The sequence below is a fragment of the Setaria viridis genome, chromosome 8 (assembly GCF_005286985.2).
Source record: "Setaria viridis chromosome 8, Setaria_viridis_v4.0, whole genome shotgun sequence".
Lineage (NCBI taxonomy): Eukaryota > Viridiplantae > Streptophyta > Magnoliopsida > Poales > Poaceae > Setaria > Setaria viridis.
Window position 1 is genome coordinate 1,587,648 of NC_048270.2, and position 18,221 is coordinate 1,605,868.

An 18,221-nucleotide genomic window follows, 5' to 3' on the forward strand; every position below is an offset into this window, starting at 1 on the left:
CCAGCACCATTACTCAACTGCTTGCGGTTTGACGTAGTCGGTGAAAAACAAGTTGTTTCCTAGCACTTCGAAAATATAGCCGCATTGACGCCACTGAAAAAAAAAACAGTCTATGTCAGACTACCGGACCTCATTGCAAGCGAGTTTAGAATTACGCATTCCTACGCTTGGATTCTTCTCTTCTCACTGTGCAGCTCTGAACCCCAGGTCCGAGTGTGTCGATGCTCCGTCTCTCTTCATAACAAGTGTTCTTCTCCGAATCCCAAAAAGTTTGCTTCGACGTCGGTTACACTGTACTAGACGGTGGCTAAAGTCTCTCCATTTGAGTCTGATCTCATCATCCTCGGGTCCTACACTAGAACAGGTCAACAGCTGGCAGTAAATTCAGAATCAGGCCCTTCTGTCTGGAGTTTACAGCAATCCAGCCATTTCTATCGAGATGTTGAATGGAACTGCCGTGTGATCACAAGCAGTACCAGTGTCTCGTACAATAAAATTATTGGCTTTATACGGAGATCTTTAAATGGAATTCCCCTTGGAGATGCCAGATGTGTAAATGGAAACTGTTGACAAATTCTTCACCATTGCTGAAGATCTCCGAGTTTCAAGCAACTTCGTCAACAGTTGAAGCACAGCGTACGTAAAGAACTCCATGGTCCCATCCCGTGCACCGACGACGATCGACCATGCGCACCAGCTTCCCTACTCCCAGTTTCCAAGCTTAAATGTCAACGAGCGCATCACTAAGCTACTATTCATAGCTCTGCTCTGCACCAAGCAGCTTCACCAAACTCCCCGCTCAAAGCCACATCCAGTTCCCCATGGGCGCCGGCGACGACACCGCGCCGGTGGCCAAGGCCGCCATGGAGGTGTCCTCGTCGTCGACGTCTACCTCCACGGCGCGAGCGCCTTCGCCAGAGCCGCCGCCGTCGGTGCTCAGGTCCGTGATGCTGTCGTACGCGTACGTGGGCATCTGGATCAGCCTCAGCTTCTCGGTGATCGTGTACAACAAGTACATCCTGGACCCCAAGATGTACGGCTGGCCCTTCCCCATCTCGCTCACCATGATCCACATGGCCTTCTGCGCCACCCTCGCCGCGGCGCTCGTCCGCGTGCTCCGCGTCGTCGACGTGCCCACCTCGCCGCCCATGACGCCGCGCCTCTACGCCGCCTCCGTCGTCCCCATCGGCGCGCTCTACGCGCTCTCGCTCTGGTTCTCCAACTCCGCCTACATTTACCTCTCCGTCTCCTTCATCCAGATGCTTAAGGCGCTCATGCCCGTCGCCGTCTACTCCCTCGCCGTCGCCTTCCGCACCGACTCCTTCCGCCGCGCCTCCATGCTCAACATGCTCGGGATCTCCGCTGGCGTCGCCGTCGCCGCGTACGGGGAGGCCCGCTTCGACGTGTTCGGCGTCACGCTCCAGCTCGCCGCCGTCGCCGCCGAGGCCACGCGGCTCGTGCTCATCCAGATCCTGCTCACCTCCAGGGGCATGTCCCTCAACCCCATCACCTCGCTCTACTACATCGCGCCCTGCTGCCTCGCCTTCCTCACCGTGCCGTGGTACGCCGTCGAGCTGCCCAGGCTGCGCGCCGCCGCGGCGTCGGCGGCGGGGCTCGCGCGCCCCGACGTGTTCGTGTTCGGGACCAACTCGCTCTGCGCCTTCGCGCTGAACCTGGCCGTGTTCCTGCTGGTGGGGAAGACGTCGGCGCTGACCATGAACGTGGCCGGTGTCGTCAAGGACTGGCTGCTCATCGCCTTCTCGTGGACGGTGATCAAGGACACCGTCACGCCCATCAACCTCGTCGGCTACGGCATCGCCTTCCTCGGCGTCGCCTACTACAACCATGCCAAGCTGCAGGGGCTCAAGGCCAAGGAGGCCGAGAGGAAGGCGGCAGCCACAGCGGTGCCCAAGCCGGATGACGCGGAGGCGGCCACGCGGCTGCTGCCGGAGAAGGACGGCAGCGGCGGTGACCACAAAAACTGAAACGCATTCACTGAAAAATGATTCTGTTGTACACTGCATTTTATTCATCTCAGCTATAGGACGTCTGAAACTTCGATTTAGTTCATGGTCGATTTATGCTGTTTAAGTTTTGCGGTTCTTAAGTACAGGAAATGCAAAGGATAAATGATTCGGAAGTATGTTTGTTTCTTGTTAGCATTTGATATCTTTTATTTCATAGAATCATATCATTTAGATGATACATGTATCATCGAACTGTTGGTTACTACCAAACTAGTCTGGCGGTCTGGATGCCTTCTCGTCATGAAAAGAATGGCTATTGTTGTGCTACAAGTCACAGGGTACAAAATCTTTAGGTTTACTCAAAGTGGCACCAGCTGAAAAGGAACAAAAAGATACAGCATCTAAACGTGTTACAGTGAAGTGATGCATTGTGAGTTGCTAGGCAGGCAGGTAAGCCGTCCCTAACTATATGCTCCCAGTCGACCAATCACTCAGGTTCCTTCATCTTCGCTCAAAGGCTCAAAGCTCACCCGAGGAGAGCCAAAAAATGGCCTAAAATATTATGCATATGGTTCGGTTGAAATGGACTTTTCTGTTCCATAATTCCATGTCCCTTCTTTTAAGTTTTTTTTTTGTTTTGAAACACCATACGTTTTAAGTTAGGAGCATGAATTCTGACAGTTCATCTAGTGTGGTGTCTGAATTTCTGAAAGCGTGAACTCGTTGGCGATCAGATTCAATCTTTTTACGTTCTGCGATTCTTCAATTCATGGAATGCAAGAGACCGGCTTTTTGGGCAGCGGTGGGAGGAGAGCAGCTGCAGCCCCTTGCCTTTCGCAGCCCGCGCGCCTCGGAGGCGCCGCACTCCGGCCGCCGTGCCGCCCCTCCGGATCCCTCCGCGCCGCCGCGTCCCTCCGTGGCTGCACAGCCCCTCCGCTTCTCTGCACGGCCCCCCTCCGCTTGGTGTGCCGGCGTGTCGCGCCGCGGCTGGGCGGGAAGGCCCAGGCGGAGCAGCAGAAGCAGAGGCTGTAGAGTTGACCAGGAGCCTCAATGACCCCACAACCAACGGCGGCGGGCTGCCAGAGACGGATCGGACGGCGCACGCGTCAGGGACGGAAACGAAACGAATTAGGCAACCGAGGGGGCGGAGTGCAAAACTGAGCCTCGCTCGACTTGGGTTCCGTCCTCGTCCCATTGCCGCCGCATTGCGTCGTTCTCCTCCGGCTAGGGTAGTTTCTCCGTTGGCTTTCCGATCTCCAAGCTTGCCGCGGGCAGCTTCGGATCACTCTGAGGTAAGAACTCGAGTCCCTCCGATCAAAGCCCACCCGTTTGTTGCTGTCCGATTAGCTTCTGTCCTTGTTTGCAAGTGATATTGTGCTGCGGGGAGCGGGAGAAATTAGGGTGTGTCAGAATCTCTGCTTTCCACTAGATTCAGTTACTTGATTGCGAAACGTTAGAGTGCTGATTCGCGTTCCCCATTGAACGTTGATCCAATGATCCCTCTCCCGACGATCCCATCCTCCAAGGGGCCAAGCCGCTAAGGGGAGCACACTAGATATTGCTAATCATGTACTAGATGCCTAGATACATAGGAGGCAGCCTTTAAATTCTAATCAGAAAGCAAGGGGAGCACACTAGATGTTCCACCCCTTTTTTTTAAGTTCTGTCAGTACTAGTGGCTCTATCCTGTTTCTTATGAAAACACTAGATTCAGTCCAGCTTCATACCTACAGAATGGCACATGTAATTTGCTGGTGGATGGCTTATATTTTTTTAATCATACTTGTCTTCTATGCAAGGACAAGGTTGATCTTAACATATTTGGGCAACATTTTTTTGTTGACCCAAATGGGCAACATATTTTAGATACAATCACATAACTAAGCTTTCAGTTAGATCTGAGGAGCAATGATGGTTTAGAGACTGTATTGTCTATGCTCAGAAGGAAATTTTGTCCATCATATGACTCAGTGACTGGTACATCTATCGGCAACACATGAGTTATTTCAGAATGCATAAAGTAAAATTTTAAGACAATAAGTAGTTAATGTCTTGTATGTTAGGGCCAAGCTTGAAGCAGTATTAACTTTGTTCAGTTGTATAATGTTTTGATTCTTTTGTTCAGTCTTCAGAGGGTATTTATCTCCATGTTCTCCATGTTTACTGTTTAGTCACTCTTATTCTTAACTGCTTAGCTATTTACTTGGGTTCAGATTTTATTTTAGATTCACACATTATGTACATTGTTCTCTAATTCTTATTTTGTTTTTTTTCCTGTTCCTTTTCCTACCCTTCCATTCATTTAATGGAATATTGATACCTTGCAATTACACCAGCCCGCTCAATTATACTTCAGATAGCATCTTCTTTGCCTGTCCTCTTTAACATACTCTTGTTGACGGTGCTATCATATTCTTGATAACCTTCCGTACTGCCTATCTGAGGATACTGCTATTTCTGCATTTGTTCCTCAACAGTCACTTGCTTTGTGGTTCCATTTTCCATTTGGATACCCATGGCTGAATCCATTTCGAGATTATTACATATATTTTGTTCTAGCTGTTTCTGTTGTTTTTTCCCTATCCATTCATCATCACTTTGCTCCCCCAATATTGTTGGTTCCTGTGCTCTTTCCAAAGTTTTCTTGAAACTTTGAGCTTTGAAAGATGCCGAGGAGTACAGAAAATGCTCTCAGACAAGAAGACCATTTGGAGTTCGATGATCCTGATGAGGTAGATGAAGAGGAAGTTGAGTATGAAGAAATTGAGGAGGAGGTTGAGTATGAAGAGGTAGAGGAGGATGAGGAGGAAGAGGAGGAGGAAAAATCTGAAGTTGTGTGTGAAGTTGATGCTAAGCATGAGAGTAAAATGGTAGATCAGAAGGATGAGGAAGAAAAAGAGAAGCATGCTGAGCTTCTTGCTCTTCCTCCTCATGGATCTGAAGTGTATGTTGGGGGCATCTCAGATGTATCTTCTGAAGATCTCAAAAAACTATTTGAGTCGGTTGGAGAAGTTGTGGAAGTGAGTACTGCCTACTTTCTATGGGTTAGCTTCTGCATTTGTCTTCTTCTGCTATTCAGAGTCTGTTTTTCCTGCAGGTGCGAATACGAGGAAAGGGGGATAACAAGCTGTATGCTTTTGTTAATTTCAGAACTAAAGAACTGGCTTTAAAGGCCATCCAAAAGCTGAACAATAAAGACCTAAAGGTTTGTCTTCACTTGAACTCAGAGTCAATCTTCATGTTAGTCCACCAGTGATGCAAACTTTAAGTTTTTATACTATCAGTTTGCAAACTTTCTTTACTGCTGCAATCTTCATGTTAGTTCGCAACTTTTTTACAAACTTTTTAGACTGAACTCAGAGTCAATCTTCACTGGTGGATGCAAACTTTTTATATTATCTTCATGTTAGTTCACCAGTGATTTATTTACATTTAGCGAAGTACAAGGTTATATGATTACAATTACATCTGCTTGCTATTTTTAAAAAAGTTTGCAGCAGTCCCACTGTCGAGTTTAAAATACAAAACCTTGTGATTAATTGCAAACCCCTGTGTTCAGTCATACTTTTAGAAATCAGAATTGTGGATGGCAGTATATTATGTTTTCAACAATAATTTATTGGGGGTCCTTTCTAAAGTGTTTCCGGCACCATATTATACAAACCTGGTTTTGCAACCCAAACGACGTATGAATACACACTAGTACTTTCTGAATCCTTGTTGCACCTGATTAACTCATATATCTTGTATATTGATACGAAATATACCATATTATTATGGTTCTTGTAACAGGGAAAGAAGATAAAGGTTTCTTCGTCCCAGGCAAAGAACAGGCTATTTATTGGGAATATACCCCAAGATTGGACACAGGATGATTTCAAAAATGCAGTGGAAGAAGTTGGTCCTGGAGTTTTAAAAGTCAATCTCCCGAAGGTATGGATACAATACTATGATAGTTCAATAACTTCAGCATGCATCATTACAGTTGTTTTACACTGAATGTATCTTTGTCATAGGCACCACGTTCAGATTGCCACAAGGGCTATGGCTTTATTGAATACTACAACCAGGCATGTGCAGAGTATGCCAGGCAGAAGATGTCTACCCCAGAATTCAAACTAGATACAAATGCTCCTACTGTCAATTGGGCAGATACTAAGAATAGTGGTGAATCTGCCTCTACTGCGAAGCAGGTCCTTTCGAGTTTTGAGCACCACATGACAAAATATTACTTCAAAATGTTTTCTTCTATAATGATGTTGTGTATGGATGTGCATTTTTTGTCTTCAGGTTAAATCTCTTTATGTCAAAAACCTGCCCAAGACTGTTACTGAAGAGCAGCTGAGAACGCTGTTTGAGCACCTTGGAGAAATTACAAAAGTTGTTCTTCCTCCTGCAAAAGCTGGTCATGAAAATCGGTACGGTTTTGTTCACTTTAAGGAACGGTACATGGCTATTAAGGCTCTGAAGAACACCGAGAGATATGAACTTGATGGTGAGTTTTCTTCTCTAACATCCTTCTATAGCTGGTCAATTTTGCTTCATGTATCCAAAAGGTCATGGGTTATTTCTCTATCAGGTCAGCTACTGGATTGTTCACTTGCAAAAGCAGACAAGAAGGATGATACTATATCAGTACCTAATACAAAAGCAGGTCCATTGCTGCCAAGTTATACCCCACTTGGATATGGACTGTCGGGGGCCTATAATCCACTTGGAAATGGACTGGCAGGCGCTTATAATCCACTTGGAAATGGACTGGCAGGCGCTTATAATCCACTTGGAAATGGACTGGCAGGTGCTTATAATCGACTTGGAAATGGATTGGCAGGTGCTTATAATCGACTTGGAAATGGATTGGCTGGTGCTTATGGTGTGCTTCCTGCTCCTGCTGCACAGGTACATGCCATCATCTGCTATGACTGGCCGCTGCATGAGATAGATTACATATACAAGAGGTGATAGCCTTCTAACTGTTGTGTATGCTTGGCATTCTTTGCACCTCTGCAGCCAATTTTGTATGCTCCAGGTGCTCCTTCAGGTTCAACAATGATCCCAATGGTTCTACCAGATGGCCGTCTTGTATATGTGTAAGTATTCGCTCTATCCTAAGTATTCTTCTACAAAGGTCATACATCATACATTCAACTGAACTAATGCAATTCCAACTCCTACTGCATCTGGATTACATTGTTGTCTTGTAATGTTACTTGTTGCCGCAAATCCATTGTTGAAACACTTGTCAGCCAGTTCATACATTAGGTTACAGAGAAGAAACGGTTTTGATCAATGTGCACATAACATCCATTTTTTCAGTACATGATAAAAGTAGTGCTTGAGAGCCCCTGTGTTAAAACACATGTAATTTGTTTAGTATTTGCAGCTCTTGAATTTGACAACATGCATAGACCTGGAGTATTTAAATGAAAAGAGTCTCTATTGTAGAATAAAGTTATTTTGTAAAATTTGCAATGGTCCAATAATGTGATGAAATGAGATTGTTATATTATATCCTAACATAACCCTTTATTTTGTTCCTTCACCTTCCATATTAAGAGCAGCCCTTTGAACTGCTGCAGTGATAAGTCCATTGTCGATTCATAGTTTCCTTGGTGTTTGGCAGACCACAGGCTGCAGGGCAGCAAACTGTGCATGTGGCTTCGCCTCCATCACTGCAAGGTGGTCATCGTTATGGTGGTAGCAGTGGTGGTGGATCCGGCTCTGGTGGAAGGCGGCAGAGAGGAGATGACCGCGGTAGTACTAGTAGCAACAACAGCCGCAGGGGCCGACACCGTCCATACTGATGTTTGCAAAGGTTGCTGTTAGCGTTTAGAAGTTAGAACCTAGGACAAAAGAATGCCTCTGTTGCAGTACCTGGATCTGGATGGCTACCACCTAATAGCTGGAGACTGTACTTTGTAGTTTGCACTAGCGTTTATTTTCCTCGGTCTGTAACGAACCGCTGTAGAACCAATAATACTGCAAACCGTAGATGTAGCTTGGGATGCTATCCATCAGGCTTCAAGAACAGTTTTGCTGTGCTCACTGCTATGGTCTACATTTGTGTCTGTTTGATCACTCTCGGCGTGTTCAGTGCCGTGAGGAATTGAATTCTGGTGACCTGACTCTGAATTTAACCTGTTGCTACTGTCTGTGGACTGGAATGTGTCAATCCATCCCCACCTTTAGCTGTGAACGCCAAGCAGGCTGCAAGACTAGGTTCTTCTTGGGTGTTCAGTGCGGTGAGAAATGTTCGGTGGACTAGGACGGCCGCCCAGGTTCTTCTTGGGTGAACGCCAAGCAGGTTGCAATAATCGGTAGAGTAGACTAGGACGGCCCCCTAGATCAGCTGGCAGCGGCAAAACTCACCAATCAGCTTACTGAAAGCATCGGTGTTTCTCCAGTAGATTCTGCAGAGGCCTTAGCTTTATTCAAAAAGGAAAAAGATTCTGCAGAGGGAGAGGAGAAGTGTTGACGGGGGCACGTCGGCATCCCGCTGCACGGGCACGGCACAGCCGGAGCCGGAGCGGGCTCTCTGTTTGACACAAAGAGGATTCCAGGCGGTGGTTCGAGGGCGTAGAGGAAGAGAGACTTGCCGTGGAGGCCTCTTGCCATCATGTACGCTGGTCCTGTTCATCAAACCTCGATCCGTAAGCAGATCAAGGCTCTGGTCCTCCACTCCTCCGAGCCAGAATCCTCTGCACGCGTCCTGCGAAACCATGCTGCGCCCGTTCTTTTCGCGCAGAAGCCGTCGGTGGCGAGCACAGCCTCCGCTTCGCCTGCCAACAGCGAGCTTCTCCTCCCGTCGATGGTGGCCATCAGCCGACATGGCCGCTGATGACGGCTGCACAAACCAGCCTCCATGCCTCGGGAGCCAAAGGAAGATACATTGGAGTTTGCTTTGAGTGGAGCTATTTTCTGACTTCGAATACAGTTCACAAATGCAGTGGAAGGATACATTGGAGTTTGCTTTGAGTGTTCCTGTGGCGGTGGAGTCCAATTTGAATTGCTTTTAGACTTTCGTTGCTTGGGCACTGTCAAAACAAACTACATTTTCAGTTCGTATTACCATTGTTAAGGCAGACTGTCTTTTAGGGGGTGTTTGGATACGAGGTGTTAAACTTTAACAGTGTCACATCGGATATTCGGATGCTAATTAGGAAAACTAAACATGAGCTAATTATAAAACTAATTGCAGAACCCTGTGCTAATTCGTGAGACGAATCTATTAAGCCTAATTAATTCATCATTAGCAACTGGTTACTGTAGCACCACATTATCAAATCATGAACTAATTAGGCTTAATAGATTCGTCTCGTGAATTACACTCCATCTGTGCAATTAGTTTTGTAATTAGCCTATATTTAATACTCCTAATTAGCATCCAAACATCCGATGTGACAGGTGTTAAAGTTTAACACCTGGTTGCCAAACAGGCCCTTAGTTTACTTACTCATTTCAAGAAAATTGCCATGGCAATCAGTTTAGAGTCTGACAGGTGATTAGCAAAAAAGATGAAACAGGTGATTTTCCATAGAAAAGAGCACAACAAGATTAGTTCAATAATCAACAGGTAATTAGCACAAAAGATGAGTTCAAGAAAATCACAGCTTGAGCAACATGAAAAGAGCAATCCTGACCACAAGCCCCGAATATTCAGTCTCCATTCTCCCATACCACCATCCGTTCACAAACAACTCCTAATCTCAAGCAACCACGGTAGTAATAGCAACAACAGCTACAGGGCCCGGCACCGTCCGTACTGATGTTTGCAAACGCTGCTGTTAGCGCTTAGAAGTTAGAACCTAGCACAAAGAATGCCTTTTTTGCAATTTGCAGTACCCCGGCTGCCTACCAGCGAATGCTGGAAACTGTTCATTCCACTAGTGTTTATTTTTACTACTCGTCTGTAACAAACCGATGTAGAACCAATAATATTGCCAACCGCAGATGTAGCTTGTGATGCACTTTATTCATCAGGCTTCAAGAATAGTTGTGCTGTGCTGTGTGCTCGCTGCTATGGACTACCTTTGTGTCTGTTTGATCACTAGGTGTGTTCAGTGCGGCGAGGAATTGAATTCTGGCGGATAAAATGAGTTTACTCTGAATTTAACCTGCTTCTAATTTCTATTGTTTGTGGAGTGTAATGTGTCTACTGTCGATCCATCCCCACCTTAGCTTAAGATGACAACTGTTCGTTACACTACGAGGCCCCCCAGAATTGGGGGTTCTTGGGTGAACGGCAAGCAGGTTGCAAGAATCGATAACAGATTGACAGGGATGAGTTGGTGATCATCAGCTAGCAGCGGGCTGCGGCAACTCAGCACCCAGCTGAAGTGTACGCCGAGAGGGCAAAAGTGATCGCTGAACAAATCTGAACTGTGAACTGAAGCATTGGTGCTTTTGCGTGGAACTTAGGATGGGCATATAATTTGTGTACTCATGCTCTATTGCTCTGCTCCCTCCTCCCCTTCTCCGCCTCCGCCGGCGCCAGCGACTCGAGGGGAAGATATTCCTGTGGCACGTACCGCACATCTTGGTTCGTCTTGTCGATGGTCTGAACCACCATGGATTAGCCTCTGAACCCAAGGCTAATGTGGCGATTCCAACGCATGATCTTGGTTACGTGCTTCCGTTGTTCAATGCCAATGTGATCAGATCACGGCTCGGTCAACAGAAGGAACACATGATAAGAAACTAGTTCATTTCAAGATAACATTGCACAATCATCAAATTATCGGTAGGGAACACACAAGCTTGAATATTCGATCGACATTATTCCTTATCACCACACATTCACAGAGCTCTCACCACTAACCCACAAATCTCAATCATACAAGAAAACCATAGCAACTGGCCCGACAAGAAGGTCCAGAGCACTCAACGCTGACACCGAGACAGGAACGCACACCAGCTCAGCTCAGGACTTGAGCTCAGTTAATTTCAGGTCCAAACGAACGCCGCAACGGCAACCACGGCGGCGGCGACGCCCAGCAAGTAGCCTGCACCATCAGAAGGGCCCGTCCCCGCCGCGCCGCTGTTCCCGTACTGGGCGCTTGCGGCGCCGAAATGGGTGGCGACGCAGGCGACAAGCAGCAGGAGAGCAGCAACCAGCTGCTTGGAAGCAGACAGTTGGTCCATCCTGCTGGGTTCAGAGCTCAGGTACCCTTGCACGTTCTTGGCGAACGGCAGGCTATATGTAGCCAACCGACGCCGGGGATGGCACTCATGAGTCATGACAGCATCAAAACGGCAAATGGAGGGATTGGAAGCATCTCGCTAGCTCGCGACGGTAGCAACAAGAAGCTGGATCTCTCCATGGGTTGAAGCCTTGTTTTAACCGTCAAGTTCTGAACGACAGGTCAGTTTGACCGTTTCAATGGAGTTCCCTTTGCCAACATTTGGAGCCTGGATCCATTGATCTGGACAGTTGGTTTGCGGCATATTCGTCTGAAATTTTGAAGAAAATGGACAGTTGATGCTCCGGTAGCTACAAAGGTGAGGCCTTGCTTTTTATGTGTCCACACCATCCATTACTGTATGCAGCTTGCTGATTGACAGCGTCAGTTCCAGTTAAAAATTTCCTCTCCCTTTCATGCTCTGGCAATCAACTAGCATGTGTGTGATAATGAACCAATTATTCTCTTTTGACACTTAGAAGTGAATGCCAAAGGCGGCAATGCCTGATGCAAACTACTAAGTGTTAGGCACGGGCAATGCCTCATGAGATCCTGCGTCAAATTCTGAAACAAAACACGGGTATAAGACGACATACACACTTAAACCGCTTCGGACGTGCCCCCTCCACTTTTATCCGGGCTTGGGACCGGCATTGGCAGTGTTAGGCACCCCCCTACCCCACACCCTAACACGTACCCACAAGCATAAACAAGAAAATTAAACAGAACGAAAAATATCCCCAGTGCTCCAATCACAACAAAATTCATCACGATTAGTTATCACTACAAACCACATATAGAAGGAGCTATACAAACTGCTAGTATTAAAAATGCAACCATCACAGCTAAAACCACTAAATCAAACAATAGTAATTACAAACAGCACAGGCAAGGAGAAAATTATGCCATGGCTGGGAAGACAAACTTGGAATGAGCATATTTCACGTTAGCCAGCATGCAAATGATGATAATCAACGACCAACAGAAACTTGGAATAGCTCAGTAAACTCACAGTGCAATTCGGCACAAGGACATTACAATTTTATTAACAGAAGACACAACCACATTGCATTACTCAAAACTTCCATAAATGCGTCAATTTATAGCCTCATACCACTTCAATGCTGCAAAGATGACGAGAAAAATGGAATCAAACAGCAACATCAGGTTTCGCACAAACACACAGACACAACAAAATGCTGCAAATCATCAATTCCTAAATAAGACTAGAAGATTTTCAATGCAACAAAAAGCATACATAACTCCTCATCAACATCTACTTAATAGTTATTGCACCTGAAGGTAACAACTATAAAAGACAATACCCAATGAAATTCATTACCATAAATTATTATAATCGGTAGACAACACAGGAAACAGGAGTCTACTGAAGGACACACACAAGGACTTCTAGGTAGGATTCAACTCACAGTTAAAAAGACAAGTTCACACCATTACCAAATAATGTAGTATTTGAACTGCATAATATACAACACAAATGAGTCTTATCCAGAAGGAAGGATATTATAGGGACATGGTCATTAGTATGGATGCACAACTTTAGAAGAAAAATTTCACACCAGTTAAAGAGTAACCAAGATACACACTTCTTATTTCTCACAAAATTGAAGGACCAACAGTAATGATACTATCAGGTAACAGAAACAACTTGTGTTAGGAGGCCGGCATTACTAGTGAAGCAAAGAAAGAATTCAATAATTCCTGTGTTAGGCTATCTTAAGATGAAATGATCAATTAGTTGCTTGGAATTGCTGAATGCAAACAGTTAGTATTGCTGAATGCAAACAATGTCTTGTTTCCTTTGAAATTTAATTCCAGCAATTTGCAAACTAAAATAGGGAAACTATGAACTCAAAAATATAATTTGTGCAACTTCAAAACAGTAAACTCCATGACTAATATCATATGTACTGCAGTGTTCACCAAAACTTTGTACAAAACCTCACACAGGGTTTGTCAAAGAAAGTTGAAGAAAGGATCTGAATCACATAATACTTCTAGACTAGAAAACTAGACAATAGAACAGTACTGATATGTCCTAATCTAAACCCTTCCTATGCACCTAAAAACATGTTAAATATAGTTAACAGGAACCTAATTGACCGTGGTTTATTACAGAAATAAAGCAACTAACAGCACAATAAAAAAATCCAAGCATGATATGACATTAAACAGTGGTATAAAAGAACACAACTTACAACTGCATATAACAATAATAAATACGATTAACAATTTAACTCTTAAGAAGAAAAAGACCAGCAGGTGTTTTACAGAGTAGCATAAAACACCAAACCCAAGGGTTAGAAACTCAGTTTGGATGTAACACAAATGAAGGATCTCTTATCACAGAACTTAAGGGCCAAAACTTATCACAGAATTTAAGGGCCAAAAATAATGTTTCTTCTTAATATAATGATACCCAGCTCTCCTGCGTGTTCGAGAGAAGGACCAAAAATAATGATATGAGACAGCAAACAACTTAGCAATACAGTTCAAACTGGAAAGGAAAATAGGTAAGTTAGTAATAAATAATTAGGAAAAAAATCAGCGCACAACTCCAGTTAGATATCTACAGATATGCCTAGCTTGAAATCAGCTAAATTGATGAAACATCTAATAAAAATGAAGCAATCATCCATTTGAACAAAACGAGACAACTCAGGTTTGTTAGTTCACATGATCACCGAGGCAACCTAAAATAAAGGTTTTTCAGTAACTTGCAAGTAGCTTTGATGGAGAGTGAACACCGCTAACAAAGAGTTTAGACTAGCAAACTACTTGCTTTTACAGAGATGTCTAAAACTAAGCATGGAACTTAACTAATCCCTACTTGCCCCATACGTTAGCACCATTGCTACTGAATAGAGTTATAGTCTAGTATCTAATTGATCTTCTAGACATGCACAAAGCAATACAAGCACGGAACTACACTAACATAATTGTCACATATACCAGCATAAGCAAATCATTCAGAGAATCCTCCAAAATAGTAATAAAGGGAACAAGAAAGAGCAAGATGATTAGGAAAATTTACTAAATCAAACTGGTTTTGCAAACTAGAACATGAATAAATATAAACCTTTTTCAGCTGGGACTCATAACAACCAAAAAAACTATGAGCAGACTTTCCTAGAGTCCTCTAATCAAGGAAAGATTCAAGTTCTGACTAGCTTCAGACCAAGAGAAACAAAAGGAAATAGAAGCTAAAAGATTTTGCGACTAAATCAAAACAAAACGATGGATCAATCTGAAAAGAATTGTTCATACTATTAGGTTATCGCCAACAGAACAGGAAAATAACTAAAAAACCATATACAATTAACAGACCTAAATGCTTACAAAGATTAAACCCAAAATAGATTGAAATACATTAAAATAGTGCACATAACAGTTTACTTGTTCATTATTATGGTGGACATCAATTAAAATAAACCCATGCAGCCAAGAAATAACTAATACGGCCACAATATGCGTAGATAGACAAGCACAAGCAAACTAGTGAAGAAGATGCAATAAAATAGAGTGCTTTATTGCAACGAGAAGATGTATGTTTACTTAAAAACTAAGCAGTTATTTCTACAATACTAAAAGAGATACGATTTCTTAACTGTGCACAGCTAGAGGTATGATTCATTACAATGCATACTGTACACATCTTGAGGTATGATTCATTACAGCACATATTGCATCAGAATTGTTAAAAGTTGGTTACAATAACTCCATAAACAGACCTCAATAAGGACCTAAATATGAATGGAAATTAATGTTTTTTTTCAACTACAGTGTATTTCAAATCTGGATTTTACACTATCTCCACTGTTTGCTCATTATAGTGCTAGGCAAGGCGACGTTGCTCCGCCTAGCACCACCTTTTGAAACAGAGTTCAGGTTAGAATTCTATTGCTCCAAGAATTATGCAAAACAACCAGATGTTAATAATACATAGTGGTTACAACAAATCCTTCTATACTGAAATTACACAAATACAACTCCCGACATAGAGAAGATGCTTGGTCAACAGTACACACACAAACATAAGTTACAACAGAAGGAAGCTGGCACTGAAACCGGCACATGGTCCAGTAAATGAAGGAACATAAGATGATAAGAAGCTGAAATCTAGTAGAGTCCGCAAATCCAAGATTCATTCAAAACCATGTGACGGAAGTATCACCAGAGGACTAGGAGATTCAGACCAAAGCACTACACCATAATCTGACAGAAGACCTTAAGGTACCACCAGATAAACACGCATCAGTAGCACATCAGTAAGAAAACCACAACTTAGAGCATACATCCATGGCCCTCAAAGCAAGAATAGTACTTAGAAGAATCTTCAAGCAGATGGCTTCACATGTAGCTAGCACTAAACTACACTGCACAGATATAGCAATTATAAAACCCACATTCTGAATTTCCTTGAAATGAACCTTTCAATTGAGCTGACTATTTGATAATGATAGAACAACAAGCCACCTTCATGAGTGTGTCAAGAGTACTGAATCAAAATCCTGTTATAGTACTGAATCAAAATTCTGTTCTAACAGCCAAATAAAGCATCGCTATGTCAACCATGAATCCATGATTCATACAGTGCGTGGATCTGCATACACCTCACAACCAGCACCAAATAATCCGACCAATACTGCTTGCCGAAATAAACAGCAAATTGACACCATATACTTGTAAATTCCAAACACACCTAAGCAATCATATCTTATCATAACTAAACCTTCTGATGAGACTGACTACCATGAGAGGAACATGCCAAATGCAAAAACCGCAGAATTCTGAGCACTCCACTTGCCTCCATATTCCAATAACAAGTATCAGGTACAGTTTCCATCACAAAAATTATCCTGAACAGACCAATCATCATGCAAACCAGAGACAGATCGAGACCAAACCCTTCAGATTATCCTGTTTCGGCCAAGCCAAATTTTCCGTGCTACCCAATTAAAACCGATCTGACCTTGAACAGAAATCGAAACAAAAGAGCTGCAGAACCTTAGATATCAACAAATAGTAATTAGTCACAAATCAACACAAAACTATTTCCCCAAACAGACGGATCCTGGGGGAAGCAGGGGAATCATCCAACCTAGACCTGGAATCGAACGGATCGAGCACCGCAAAGTACAAGCAACCCAATCTATCCGGCTAGCCCGCGCACCTGATCAACCAATCGACAAAACAAACATGAGATCGAAAACAACTGCGGCTGGCTCACCTACGACTTACCCATCACCAGTTCACCACGACACGATGGAGCAAGCGACTAGGGGAAGCCCCCTCTATACCACGCCTACCGATTCTATTCCACGGTGAGGAAGAGACCCGGGGGTCGGGTGGCTTTATAGGGCGCACAGGTCGGTAGTTGATCGTCGGTTCCCCGACGGAGTCGGTTCCGCTCCGGCCGAGTTGGAAACGGAGACGAAGATGCGAGGACCGTGGGCGTCCAGACCTGTGGTCCGCTGGCAGCTGGGGCCAGGGGGTTGTCACCACCGCCTCGATTTGGTGGGCCCATTCTTATCCTCATCATCGCTCAAAACAAAACAGCAGCCGTGACCCGTGAGTGATGAGTCATGATCCTAATCCACAAGCAAAAAAAAAAAAAAAACAAAGAAAAAACGTTGCGTTCCCCGATTGTGACGTTGCCTTACTGGCATTGGTTCAATTTTGTGAAAGGTTTTAACATGAGTTTTTTTTTTGAAAGTTTAACATGAGTTTCAGTGACACTAGAAAAACAAAAAAAAAAGATAATTCGAATTAAAATCATCCTGCAGCTCCACTTAAATGTGCCAAAGAAATACTAGTTTTACAAAGTTTATTATGCAGAGCCCCAATTCACCAGAGTTCAGTTCACGCATTCCATGCACAACAACATCCAAAGAACAAGCATGAAACGGAATAAACATTACCTGAGCTCCGGCCTTTCATACTTGTCTTCTCCAGCTTCACCAGGAATTGGGTGGTACCGAACAGCGTGAATAGCATAGTCAGCATCGCCGCCCTCCTCCTCAACCCAATGCGTACCGCAGTCGAAGCGCAGCACCGGAGTCGCAGAAGGCTTACTCACAAACACCTTCATGAGTGCGGCCCTGGTCATCAGCACTTGGCCCATGAAAATCGGCGGGGCGAGCAGCGCCGACACGAGGACCTCCTCGGAATCGTCCCGGCGGTGCAGGAGTACATCCTGCACGCGCGGGGCATCCGATACGGCGACGAAGTCCGGTGCGTCCTGCGAAGTGGGGGGAGAGAGAGGTGTGACTTGCGCGTGCGCTGCTGGATTGGAAATGGGGTCGGTGGATCGCCGAGCAAGGGGAGGAGGAGGGTGGTGTGGTACCTGGGAATGGAAGGATGGGGGAGCGGACGGGGCGGAGGAGGCGAGCTCGTGAGAAAGCTCGGCGCGGACGGCGGCCAGGACGCCGCCGTCATTAGCGCCGCGGCGGAGGTTCTCAGCCGCCGCAGGAACATCGCTGCTGGGAGAGTGGAGACTGGTGGTGCGGCGATGCGGTTGGCCGGTTGCAGACATTTGCCAGTGCCGGTACGCACGGGGCCTCCTATCTATCTCGTGAAGGATAGATACGAGTTGAAACCATAAAGCCTAATTAAACTCATTAGCTATAACTACTACCTGGTGCTAGCTAGTTAATTATCCTGTTCTGTTGCAGCTGTTGGAGCCTTAGGTGAATCAGCGTGAGGATAAAAAAAAATGTTGGATGAGAATGGTTGAATCAACATCTTTTAGAGAAATGTTGAATCAACATTTTTTTCTCTGACAAAAGTTGAACCAATATTTTTTAAAGAAAAGTTGAACCAACATTTTTTTATAAAGTCCGGCCAACATTTTTTCGACAAAGTTCGGCTACCATATTTTTAAAGTTGGACCCAACATTTTTCGGATCCTTCTTCTCCGACGCCGGTGGGGGCACGCGCTGTGGCGGGGCCACGCTGCAAGGGTGGCACGCACGAGGTCGCGGTGGCAGTAGCGGAGGGTGGGGGTGAGGTGACGGCTGGCGGCAGCGGGGGGCGCGACGGCCGGTAGCGGGGG

At 44.9% G+C, this 18,221-nt stretch overlaps 3 protein-coding genes across 5 annotated transcripts; 2 read left to right on the forward strand and 1 right to left on the reverse strand.

Annotated features, from left to right (window-relative positions):
• The first annotated feature begins 130 nt into the window (after positions 1-130).
• LOC117833150 (probable sugar phosphate/phosphate translocator At5g25400) lies at positions 131-2,162 on the forward strand. Its single transcript, XM_034712558.2, has one exon. It carries the CDS (start codon positions 822-824, stop codon positions 1,983-1,985), a length of 1,164 nt encoding a protein of 387 aa, XP_034568449.1. The 5' UTR covers positions 131-821; the 3' UTR covers positions 1,986-2,162.
• A 937-nt stretch (positions 2,163-3,099) lies between these two features.
• Positions 3,100-8,012, forward strand: LOC117833149 (heterogeneous nuclear ribonucleoprotein Q). Of its 3 annotated transcripts, none has more exons than XM_034712554.2 (9): positions 3,100-3,259; positions 4,304-4,987; positions 5,065-5,172; positions 5,760-5,900; positions 5,984-6,160; positions 6,258-6,462; positions 6,547-6,866; positions 6,978-7,057; positions 7,591-8,012. In XM_034712554.2, exons 2-9 carry the CDS (start codon positions 4,634-4,636, stop codon positions 7,769-7,771), a joined length of 1,566 nt encoding a protein of 521 aa, XP_034568445.1. In that variant the 5' UTR covers positions 3,100-3,259; positions 4,304-4,633; the 3' UTR covers positions 7,772-8,012. The 3 variants fall into 3 exon arrangements, with proteins under 3 accessions (XP_034568445.1, XP_034568446.1, XP_034568448.1); XM_034712555.2 differs by having other exon boundaries at positions 4,607-4,987; XM_034712557.2 differs by having other exon boundaries at positions 3,109-3,259; positions 4,634-4,987.
• Positions 8,013-10,654: 2,642 nt separating this feature from the next.
• Positions 10,655-17,743, reverse strand: LOC117867028 (uncharacterized). The gene is made up of 3 exons (XM_072295465.1): positions 17,514-17,743; positions 17,089-17,408; positions 10,655-12,270 (listed from the first exon to the last, which is right to left on the reverse strand). The coding sequence occupies exons 1-3, from the start codon at positions 17,700-17,702 to the stop codon at positions 12,255-12,257; spliced, it is 525 nt and encodes a 174-aa protein (XP_072151566.1). The 5' UTR covers positions 17,703-17,743; the 3' UTR covers positions 10,655-12,254.
• Positions 17,744-18,221: the final 478 nt, after the last annotated feature.